The sequence below is a fragment of the Pongo abelii genome, chromosome 15 (assembly GCF_028885655.2).
Source record: "Pongo abelii isolate AG06213 chromosome 15, NHGRI_mPonAbe1-v2.0_pri, whole genome shotgun sequence".
Classification (NCBI taxonomy): domain Eukaryota; kingdom Metazoa; phylum Chordata; class Mammalia; order Primates; family Hominidae; genus Pongo; species Pongo abelii.
Genome location: NC_072000.2, coordinates 79,926,261 through 79,938,771, shown reverse-complemented (window position 1 = coordinate 79,938,771; position 12,511 = coordinate 79,926,261). Strand labels below are relative to the sequence as shown.

At 37.7% G+C, this 12,511-nt stretch overlaps 1 protein-coding gene across 51 annotated transcripts in view; it reads right to left on the bottom strand.

Annotated features, from left to right (window-relative positions):
• TTLL5 (tubulin tyrosine ligase like 5) overlaps positions 1 to 12,511 on the bottom strand; it is a 295,793-nt gene that overhangs the window by 276,585 nt on the left and 6,697 nt on the right. For 50 of the 51 annotated variants that reach the window (XM_063715226.1, XM_063715251.1, XM_063715254.1 and 47 more), the window contains 1 exon segment: positions 9,971 to 10,077. In XM_063715226.1, the coding sequence (XP_063571296.1) occupies positions 9,971 to 10,077 (107 nt within the window). 51 annotated transcript variants of the gene reach the window in all.

Below are 12,511 nucleotides of genomic sequence, written 5' to 3'. Positions count from 1 at the left end.
ACAGGTCTCACCAGGCTAAAACCAAGGAATTGGCAGAGCTGTGTTCCTTTCTGTGGGCTCTGAGTAGGATTTGTTTCCTTCCCTTTTCCATTCCTTGGCTTATGGCTTATGGTCCCCTTCCTCTATCTTTGAAGTCAACCATGGTTGGGTGTAGTCTTTTTCACATCACAACACTCTGGCCTCTTCTACTTCCTTCTCCCACTTTAAAAAACTCTTGTGATTACATTGGGCGTACTTGGATAGTCCAGGATAATCTCCTCATCTTAAGGCCAGTTGATTAGCAACTTTAATTCCATCTAAATCTTAATTCACCCTATGCCATGTAAGATAACGTATTCACAGATTCTGGAAATTATAAGGTAGACATCTTTAAGGGACCATTATTCTGCCTACCACACAAGAGAAAGCTATTATTTACAGAGAATCCAGCTAATAAATGTAGAAGGAAAGATAGAAATGAAAAATCACCATTTTACAAAAACTATAAGAGTAAGTGATTCAAACAAGAATCAGTAGATACCAATGGGGAGAGGCTATTAGGGAATAGGACACGCATACATCTCAAAATATCTTACCAGAGAATGCTTATAACAAAGGGAAAAGGCACCTTTAAAATGAAGCCATCTGGTGAACACAGTCTTAACCAAATGATCAAATGTGCCATCACCAATACTGCCATCACCAATACTGCAAAATAATGGCATCACATACTCCCAAATGTTATACACTGGGGTACAGTTTCACTAAGCAATATTCCTGCAGATTTTTAAAAATCTGAATCTAAACATGTAGGAACCATCAAACATGGATAACAATCAAATTTAAGGATATCTGTAAAACAAGCAGTCTAGAATATTTAAAAATGTCAATGTCATGGAAGACAAAAAAAAAAAAGTCTAGGAAATGGCTGTACAGTAGACTAAAGAAATATGACAACAAAATGTAATATTTGATTGGATCCTGAATAGAAAAACAAAAAACCACTATAGAAGACTAAATTGGAACAATGGAGAAATCTGCATAGATTAGATCCATGGATTAGATAATACAATCTTGCCAGTGACAGATTATTGTGCTTATATAGAATATGCCCTTATTCTCAGGAGTCACAAGCTGAATAATGTATTGGGGCATGCAATATTTTACTAATTCTCAAATGGTTCAGAAAGAGAGAAGCAAATATGGCAAAATGTAAGTAATTGGTGATTCCAGGGAAAGACTATATGTGTTCATTGTACTATTTTTGTAACTTGTCTGAAGGTTTTTAATTTTTCTAAATCAAATGTGTACAAAAATGAAAAAATATCCGGTCCTTTCATTATGATAACCATGATCACTAACATTTTTGCACATGAAAAGTCAAAGCATCATCAGCTACACAGTGACTGCTAGAAATAAGGACTGAAACCAATTCTGTGCATGTTCTGCAGTGCTTGCCCCTCACTGCCCAGCCACGGGGGAGGTGATCAGTAAGGTGTGTGAGAAAATAGAGAACAGTTACAGGGGAAATAAGAGACAAGGGGAAATAATAACAAGTCTGGGCATGGTGGCTCATGCCTGTAATCCCAGTACGATGGGAGGCTGGAGCTGGAGGGCTGCTTGAGACCAGCAGTTCAAGATCAGCCAGGGCAACATAGCGAGACCTCGCCACTAACAAAAAAAAAAAAAAATTTTTTTTTTTAAATTAGCCAAGTGTACGGGTGGGTGCCTGTAGTCTTAGCTACTCAGGAGGCTGAGGTAAGAGGACTGCTTGAGCCCAAGAGTTCAAAGTTACAGTGAGCTATGATCACACCATTGCACTCCAGCCCAGGTGTCAGAGCAAGACCCTGTCTCTTAAAAAAAGAGAGAGAGAGAAACCAGCCTGGGAAACATGGTGAAACCCCATCTCTACTAAAAATACAAAATTTAGCCGGGCATGGTGCTGTGCACCTGTAGTCCCAGCTACCTGGGAGGCTGAGGCAGGAGGATCACCTGAGCCTTGAAAGGTTGAGGCTGCAGTGAGTCATGATCAGGCCACTGCACTCCAGCCTGAGCGACAGAGTGAGACCCTGTCTCAAAAAAAAAAAAAAAGAGAGAGAGAAAGAGAATCAGTATGTCTCTAGAGTCAAACTAGGGTTCAAACCCTGATTCTACCACTTCCTCCCTGTAGCCTTCAATAAATTGTTATGATCAATTTCCTCACCGTAAAATGGAGTTGATAATAACAGCAGTTACTGCATGGAGTAGTTGTAAGCACTAAATCAGTTAATACATGTAAAGCTATGAAACAATTATTCTACACAGTATAAATTATTTTTATATAGTAAAAAAACATAGTAAAATAGTCATTAGTATATGCACTGTACATAATTATACATTTTATATAGCATATTAAAAAATTAAAATGGGCCAGGTGTGGTGGCTCATGCCTGTAATCCCAGCACTTTGGAAGGCCGAGGTGGGAGGGCTGCTTGAGGCCAGAAATTTGAGTCCAGCCTGAGCAACATAGGAGACCCTGTCTCTACAAAAATTAAAAAATTAGCCAGACATGGTGGTACATGTCTCTAGTCCAAGCTACTCAGGAGGCTGAGGCAAGAGAGTTGCTTAAGCCCAGGAGGTCAAGGCTGTAGTAGTGAGTTGTAATCATGCCACTGCACTTCAGTGTGGGTGACAGAGCAAGACCCTGTTTCAGAAAAAAAAAAAAAAGTAAAATGCTATCAATATTATTTCTCCTACTCCTCCTAATATAAAAGAAAAATACAACTGCCACCACACTCAGTGGCAAATCTGATTCTTACAATACATAAGTAGTAAGCAGTGACAAGCCACATCTAATCCATATCACCTAACTATAACCCAACTCAGATACACTGAACATGTTTCAAAAGAGTAGTGCAAAAAAAGAAGGGTGGAATGACAGAACGCAAACATCACTGCTGGAGATTTTCAGTTCATATATACTCTGTGTCCGGTAGCCCTCTGTGTGCAAGTGCAATAAGGCTGGTGGGTAGTATATTTTAGACTAGAGGTTATAAATTAGTGACCCAAGAACCAGACCTAGCCTGCAGATGTGGTCTGTCACTCATGATGCTTCAAAATAAAACTAAATTAGTTGCTAAGCCATTGAAAATTGGAAAAATTCATATAAAAATACAGATTTCTGGGCTTCTCTTAAGAAACCTGGTAATGATGGTTATTTTTATGTGTCAACTTGACTGGGCCACAGGATGCCCAGATACCAGGTTAAACGTTATTTATAGGTGTCTGTGAGGATGTCTCCAGAAGAGATGAGCATTTAAATATAGGGAATGAATAAAGCAGATTACCCTCCCAAATGTGGGTGGGAATCATCTAATCCACTGAGGGCAAGAATAGAACAAAAGGGTGATTGGTTGAGCTCTCTCTCTGCCTGACTGGTTGAGATGGGACATGGATCTTCTCTGCCCTCGACACTCCTGATTCTCAGGAATTCAGACTCAGAGTGGAATCTATACCACTGGCTCTCTGGCTCACAGGCTTTCAAACTGGACCACCAACTTCCCAGGGTCTCCAACTTGCAAATGGTAGATAATGGGACTTTTTAGCTTACATAATTACATAAACCAATAACCTTATAACAACATTCATTCCTCCCTTCCCCCTCCCTGTCTCCTTGTATCCTATTGGTTCTATCTCTCCGGAACACCCTGACTAATATGTACCTGGGCTTTCTCTCCCATAACAAGAACTCTGACTAATATGCCTAGGCTTTCTCTCCCATGACAAGAGTCAAATGGAAGACTGCAACTGTAAACTGAAGCTGCCCAACTGCCTAAGAAAGTACCATCTCATCCCATGTTTTCTTCTGTATAAAAACACGAGGCAGAGCATGGTCCTCCTTGACTACTAGCAAATTGCCAAATATCCTATTTCTAAGCCTCTTAACATGCATCACATCAATTCCACCATAGAAAAGACCACAGAATTTCCTCTTCTTCAACCACTCACATGTGCCCCTAGAGGCAACTTGAAGTGCTAGGACCCCTATCAAGTTCCAAGACTGACCACAGCAGAGCAAATGAAAACAAACCAATAATCTAACTGTCAACACAGAGAAGTACCTAGAGAGTAATGAAACGCCTTAAAGGGTTTAAACAAAAATAGCATGGAAAATCGGATAAAGACAAAGCTGACATTTTTGACTTGTAGAACACAAAAATAACTCCCTTCATGGCAACATAGTGTACCTGTGCCCTAGTATCAGAAAATTAGGTTACCTAGAATTAGGATTAGGTTATCTGTGCTGTCGAATGTGTGTGACTAATAAGCACTTGAAATGTCCTTATTTAACTTTAGTTAACTTAAATTTAAGAATGAATACTTGATTCAGTTACTGGAAATCCTATTTTAAACAATTTGCCTGTGGGGAGGGGAAGAAACAATTGAGTATATGAATTTACTTTTTCAACTATAAAAGTTATAAAATCTAAATATAGACCTAATATTTCCAATGAAAATCTTGCAGCAAATTAAGATGCTCTGTTATGTTAAAATATATACTAGATATAAAATATTAATGTTTTTATATTGAGTAAATGTGGAAATGATAATATTCTGGAATATATTGGGTTAAATAAAATATATTATTAAAATTAATTTCACCTACCTGTTTCCTTTTACTTTTAAAAATAATTTCCTACTAGAAAATTTCAAATCACATATATAGCTTGCATCATACATCTATTGCTATAGTATATACAAATACAAACTTACTAAATAAATACATTCAGGGACAAATTACAGAAAAATGCTTCATTCTAGAAGTTTACTTTAAGCTGAAAATACCTATGTTGTCTCTAAAATACAATCTCATTTACACATTTAAAGTACATACAATTTGGGGAAAAAACAAGGTTATAATGAAGAAAAGCCACATTCCTGGAATATTTCACAAATACAACACAAGAAATCATATTGTACCAAAAATATTAATAGGGAATTCAATGAAACATGTCATAAAGAGAAAAAACCAAGCTGGCATCTAACACGATGAGATCAACAGAAGGTAACTATTGCCCCAGATACACTTCTCAGGGGGATTTAACCACAGGCTTATGATCTGAACAGATCTGTGTCAGCTATTTAAGAGAGCCAAAAAGAAAAAAAAAAGTTGCAGACTGAGAGTATTTAACAATACAGAAAAAAAAAAAAATACAAAAAACTGAGGCAGCAACTAGCAAAAGTCATTCAAATTGTTCTTTTCATTAAGGAAGGTGAAGAAAATTATTAAGCCACAAGGAACTGGGAAAGATACAGAAAACTCAAAAACACAGAATTTGAGAAAAGTTTAGCGGCTTTTTCTTTTATCACAGGAATGTGTAAAGAAAAAGATTTATGGATCCTAAAAAATAGCAATTGCTTAAATAGATGACATTGATGGATATTATTTTCCAATAAATGTTAGGTATTCTAAAAAAGAAGGGTCCGCCTATTGCCATAGAATACATCGATTACTTTATGTGACAAGCAGACCAAAAGAAGTATGTTTGGGGGGAATATTTGTTTTTATCCACCTTTAACATTTTGGCTCAAATCATATTTAGAGGGAGTTTCTCAGCAAGGGGTCTTCAGTTACTCAGGCTTCAGAGAACATGAATGAACCACTTCCCTTTAAATGGTAACTTAGCAACTTGCTGAGGGGACTAGAACACAAGGATCCTTGGGGAGGAAGGAGGATTCAAATCCCAGAAGCAATGCTAACAGTCCTCTGAACTCCTGACTTATTAAGGGACAAGACAAAAGTCATTTACAAGTAGAGTAGATCTTATTCAATCAGTAAAATAAGCAGCACAAGTTTTGAGCGCCTACTATGTGTCAGACACTAAATGATCTGATGTAATCCTCACAATAGCATATTCTCTCCATTTTACTAATGATTTTACTAATAATGAAACTGGTTAAGATTTTACTAATAATGAAACTGGTTAAGAAAGTCTAAGTCACTTGCCCAAGACTCACAGCTAAGAAATACCAAAGCTGGGATTTGAACCAATGGCTGAGAACCCAAGTGTACACTCTTTCCACCATACCACAAGACAGTTCTGATCCACAGTGTTATAACCTTTGAAGATGGCTACAGACTAACACCAGGGCTCAGAGCACTGCTTAAAATCCAAGAGGAGCAGAGATAAGTGAACTTGATAAAATACACACAATGCAGAAAACAAGAGAAAGCAAAAGTTGGATTTTTAAAGTTGAGTCTTTAAAATTATCAACAAAGCCAGGTGCAAATTCTCATTCCTATAATCCCAACACTTTGGGAGACTGAGCTGGGAGGACTGCTTGAGGCCAGGAGTTCAAGACCAGCCTGGGAAACATAGTGAGACCCCCATCTCTACAAAAAGCTTTTTTTTTTTTTTTTTAATTAGCTAGCCATGGTGGTGTACACCCACAGACCTAGCTACTCAGGAGGCTGGGGCAGGAGGATCACTTGAGCCCAGAAGTTTGAGGCTGCAGTGAGCTAGGATTACACCACCGCACTCCAGCATGGGTGACAGAGTGAGACTTTGTTGCTAAAAAAAATAAAAAATGATCAACGAAATTGACAAACCTCTAGCTAGACTAAGGAAAAAACAGAAAAGACTGAAATAACTAAAATCAGAAGTGAAAGTGGGGACATTATTATAGACCTTACAGAAATTAAAAGGATTATAAAAGAATACTATGAACAATTGCATGCAAACAAGTTAGATAAGCTAAATAAAATGGACAAATACCTAGAAACACATAAACTACCAAAACTGACTCAAGAAGAAATAGAAAATATGAATAGACCTACGGCAAGCAGAGGTTGAAGGGAACCCATTCTATGAGGCCAGCATTACCCTGATACCAAAGCCAGACAAAGGCATCAGAAGAAAACTATAAATCAATATCCCTTATAAATACAGACAAAAAATGTTCAACAAAATACTAGCAATTAGGCCGGGCGTAGTGGCTCATGCCTATAATCCCAGCACTTTGGGAGGCCGAGGCAGGTGGATCATGAGGTCAGGAGTTCAAAACCAGCCTGCCAACATGGTGAAACCCCATCTTTATTAAAAATACAAAAATTAGCCAGGCATGGTGGCAGACACCTATAATCCCAGCTACTCGGGAGGCTGAGGCAGAGAACTGCTTGAACTCAGGAGGAGGAGATTGCAGTGAGCTGAGATTGCGCCACTGCACTCCAGCCTGGGTGACAGAGCAAGACTCCGTCTCAAAAAAATAAAATAAAATAAAATACTAGCAATTACACCCTGACAAAGTGGGATTCATCTCAGGAATATAAGGGAGGTTCAACATACAAAAAGTCAGTCAATGTAATGTACCACATTAATAGGCTGAAGGGGGAAATATCATTTCAGTTGATGTGGAAAAAGCATTTGACTAACACCTTTTCATGACAAAAACACACAACAAACTAGGAATAGAAGCAAACTTTCTCAACATGACAAAGGACATTTATGAAAACCCACAGCTAATATCACACACAATGATAGAAAACAGAAAGCTTTCTTCCTATGATCAAAAACAAGACAAAGACACCCTCTTTCTATTCAGCATTGTACTAGAAATTTTAGCCAGAACAATTAGGGAAGAAAAAGAAATAAAAGGCATCCAGGTTGGACAGAAAGAACTAAAATTCTCTCTATTTGCAGATAACATATTACATGCAGACAAACCTAAACACAAAAACTATTAGAGCTAATAAATGAGTGCAGCAAGGTTTCAGGACACAAGATCAATATACAGAACTCAGGTGTATTTCTATACACTAGCAGTGAATAACCCAAAAATGAAATTGAGAAAGCAATTCTATTTACAATAACATCAAAAAGAATAAAATATTTAGGAATAAATTTAACCAAGGGGGTACAAGACTTGTACACAGAAAACTATAAAACCGTGATGAAAGAAATTAAAGAAGCCCAAAAAATTGGAAAGACATCCCATGTTCATAGAAGACTTAACATCATTAAGATGGCAACACTCTAAGAAGTGATTTATAGATTCAATGCACTCCCTATCAACATCCCAACAGCCATTTTTGAAGAAAGGGGAAAAGCTGATCCTAACATTCATACGGAATTGTAGGGACCCTGAATTGCAAGGGACCCTGAATAGATCTTGAAAAAGAACTATATTAGAGGACTTACAATCCGCAATTTCAAAACTTAATACAAAGGTACAGTAATCAAAAGAGTATGTTACTAGCATAAGGATAAATGTATAGTTCAATGAAATATTAAAAGTCCATAAGTAAACCCATACATCTATGGTCTACTGATTTTCAACAATAGTGCCAAGACCATTCAGTGGGGAAAAGAATAGTCTCTTCAACTAATTTTGCTGAGACAACTGGATATCCAAACGCAAAAGAATGAAGGTGAACCCTTACATAACCCTATATGAAAAATTTAACTCAAAATGGATCAAAGACTATTGAGCCCTAAATATAAGAGCTTAAACTATAAAACTCTTAGAAAAAAGCACAGGGATCATGACCTTGGGTTAGGCAATGGTTTCTTAGATATGACACAAAGAACATAAGCAACAAAAGAAAAATTAGATAAACTGGATGTCATCAAAACAAAAAACTTTTGCTCATCAAAGAACACTAAAAAGAGAATGAAAGACAATTCACAGAGTAAGAATATTTGTAAATCATATATCTTGTCTAATATCCATAACATATAAAACTCTTATAATTCAACAACAATAAAGACAACCCAATTTTTAAAATGTACAAAGGACTTGAATAGGCCTTTCTCCAAAGAAAATACACAAATGGCCAAAAAGTACATAAAAAGATATTCAAATTACTCATTAGGGAAATGCAAATCAAAACCACAGCCAGATACCACATCATATTCACTGGTATGGCTATAATCTAAGAAACAGAAAATAACAAATGTTAGTGAGGATGTGGAGAAACCGGAACCCCTATACATTGTTGATAGGAATATAAAACGGTACAGCTGCTATGGAAAACAGTTTGACACGGAATAAGTTAAACACAGAATTACCATATGGCCTAGCAATTCCATTCCTAGGTATACCCCAAAGAACTGAAGATAAGTGTCCAAACGACTTTTCCATGAACATTCATAGCAGCACAATTCACAACAGACAAAAGGTGGAAAAAGGCCAGACACAGTGGATTATGCATGTAACCAAGGCAGGATTGCTTAAGGCCAGGAGTTTGAGACCAACATAGGCAACACAGTGAGATCCTGTATCTAAAAAATAAATAAATTTTAAAAACAAAATTAAAAAAAAAAAGGTGGAAACAAAAAAAAATGTACATCAACTGATGACTAGATAAACAAAATGTGGTGTATCATTGGAATGCATTCATTAGCATATACAATGGAATGTTATTCAGCTATAAAAAGGAATGAAGGACTGATATGTACTCCAACATGGATGAACCTCGAAAACATTATGCTAAGTGAAAAGAAGCCCGCCAAAAAAGGCCGCATATCACATGATTCCATTTATATAAAACATCCAGAATATGGGAATCTATAAAAACAGAAAATAGGTGAGTGGTTGCCAGGGACTGGTGGTATGGGGGCTGGGGATACCTGCTTAATGGGTATTGGCTGTACTTTGGAGATGATGAAAATGTTCTGGAACTAAACAGTGGTGATGGCTGCACAACAGTGTTAATGTACTAAACAACAATGACTTGTACACTCTAAAATGGTTAAAATGGTAAATTTTGTTAGGTGTATTTTACCACAATAAAAAAAAAAAAAACATGTACACAATATTCTGGAAAAAAAATCAGAGGAAAAACATAAGCAGAAAACAATTTAAGAAATTATAATATTTGAAGTATAACAACTCAATTGATTTTTCTCATGGCAAAGGCCCTTTCTCTATATATATGTCATATCAACTTCTTTAAGACAAGGATGTCTGGGCCATGCCCAGCTCCGTCCTCTGTGGGAGAGGTTATACCCACCTCCAATTACTCTAATATTGTTGTCCTTTGTAAGAATAGCGTCGGCATGGAATACCAAAACTGGAATTCTCCTGCAGCCTCCAGTCCACATGATGCATGGATGATCCCTATAACAACAACAAAGCCTTCATTAATTTACAGCTCAAAACCTGAACTGCTGATGCAGATTACTATGGTTTGTTGCTTAGCAAGTTTCCCCTTCCTTCTGGAACACAAATCCCAAATATCCTGTGGGAAATCACATCTCCCATTCTTAGCTGTGTGTTTAAAATTAACTCAATCCCTGGTCCAGGGATGGGCCTTGATTGGTTTCAGCCAATCAAGATATTTCATCATTCAGTATAGTTAGTGGTTCAGAGATAGGCACATAAACCAATTGGAGCCCATGAGTTTAAGGAGACATGTTCTGGACTCTGTGAGAAAGCAATGGTTTCTTTCTCTTCTATAATGGCTACAGATGATAGCCTGCCTTCCACTTGATGGTATAAGATGAGAATGAGAAGTCTGGAAGGGCAACCACCATTCTGTGACCTTGAAAGAAGAGCCTGTAGCTGTTGGTGAAGGAGAAAGTCAGCGGGAGGTTGACTGAAGAGATAAAGTGGGAGTTTCAGAATCAAGATATGCCTGAATATGAGTGAACATATTCTCTTTATTACTTAGGACCATTTGGATTATGTTGTAATCCTTTGCACACATAAAGAATCCTAATTGATGAGTTCACAATAATTTACATACTCCTTTTACACGCTATAGTCCATTTTCAAGCCAATTTGATGATGCATCCTAAGACTCTGAACTAGAAACTCTAAATTAATACAAGTATCCCAATTAAAATCACGTATTTTAAAGGAAGCCCATGCTAAATGGAACAATATATATTTTCCTCCAGTATAAAACCACAGGGGAGAAAAAGACCTCTGACTTTATTCTCTTTCCCTATCCTCAGGAAATCTCAACTTAATTTTAGGCTGATGAATATTTACTCACAGATTAGGAAAATCTTCACCCTTATTAGGGCAGGGAGGTAGGAAGAGAAATAAAATTAAATGAACTGAGCCCCTACCATGTGCCAGGATTTAAACTAAGAGCTTTTATATCTCACTTAATCCCCCTGCCCATACTATGAACTGAAGGAAAACTGTCTCAGAAAGGTTAAGTAACCTGCCTAAGGTCATACAGCTGGTTAAGTAAGGGATGAGGTATTTGAACCCAACATCTGTATTCTTTCTATTGTTTGCATTTCAGCAAAGTTCTATATATTGGATACCTTGAATTCAATTATTTGGGAACTTAAACTGATAATTTCTTAAATGCAATACAATCCACTTGGCCAAGATTCACTCGACTCTTAAAACCTCACATAACCACATCCCTTAACAATGGTCATACTACAAATCTCAGGGCCAAGTCAGCCCCTCCCAATCCAACTTTAAAAAGATCCACACTCGGGCCGGACACGGTGGCTCACGCCTGTAATCCCAGCACTTTGGGAGGCCGAGGCAGGCAGATCACGAGGTCAAGAGATCGAGACCATCCTGGCCCACATAGTGAAACCTCGTCTCTACTAAAAATACAAAAATTAGCTGGGTGTGGTGGCACGCACCTGTAGTCCCAGCTACTCAGGAGGCTGAGGCAGGAGAATCAGTTGAACCGGGGAAGCGGAGGTTGCAGTGAGCCGAGATCGTGCCACTCCAGCCTGGCAACAGAGCAAGACTCCGTCTCAATTAAAAATAATAATAATAATAAAAAAAAATAAAACGATCCACACTCTGAATGCACCGTCTATAAGGCTCCCAATCTTAGGAGTGAGGCAGTCTTTAGACTTGGGACAAGCTGCCAACTGCTTTCTAGTGAAGAAAGCAAAGAACAGCATACCTAGTTTATTCCCCGTTTTCTAGAAATGGCATGTGGATGCTTATTGTTTTTGTTCTTTGACTTGGTGACAGTACCCACTCGTGAGAAATGGTGCTAATAGGGTACGTTTTTTAGCAGGAAGGATTTTTTTGTGGCTTGCTTGCTTCTTCATCTTTAACACCTGTAAAATGTGGGCATGAAGCCAGGTGATTCCTATGATCTCTTCCAACCTTAATTTTTCCACTATATTTCTAAATCAGCAAGTACAGAAAAAAACAGGCAGCCTAAACTACAAAGTCTCAGACAGGAACTCTGGAAACTATCCAAAGTTCTCTGTCAATCTAGCACTAGCTACCAGCTGGCACCACTATGCCTTAGCATTTATAAACAATGGATTGCTGCTCCAATTTAAAAATGCCTGACAAGGGGAGCACAATCAACAGATACACAGCTGAGAAGAGCCCAGGCCCTAACTGTACTATCTGTAGAAAGCCAAGTCTCTAACAGAGAAATCTTTTCACTTCCAACCTATGGAAAGATAAAAGAGAGAGTAAACAGCTAAAAGAGAGAGTAAACAGTAAACAGGTCAAAAAAAACACTTAAGGAATATGCGAAATTGTCATGAAAAACATATTCCCACCAAGTGGTGCTAAAAGGAAAAAATTCAGAATGATTAGGAAACTGAAA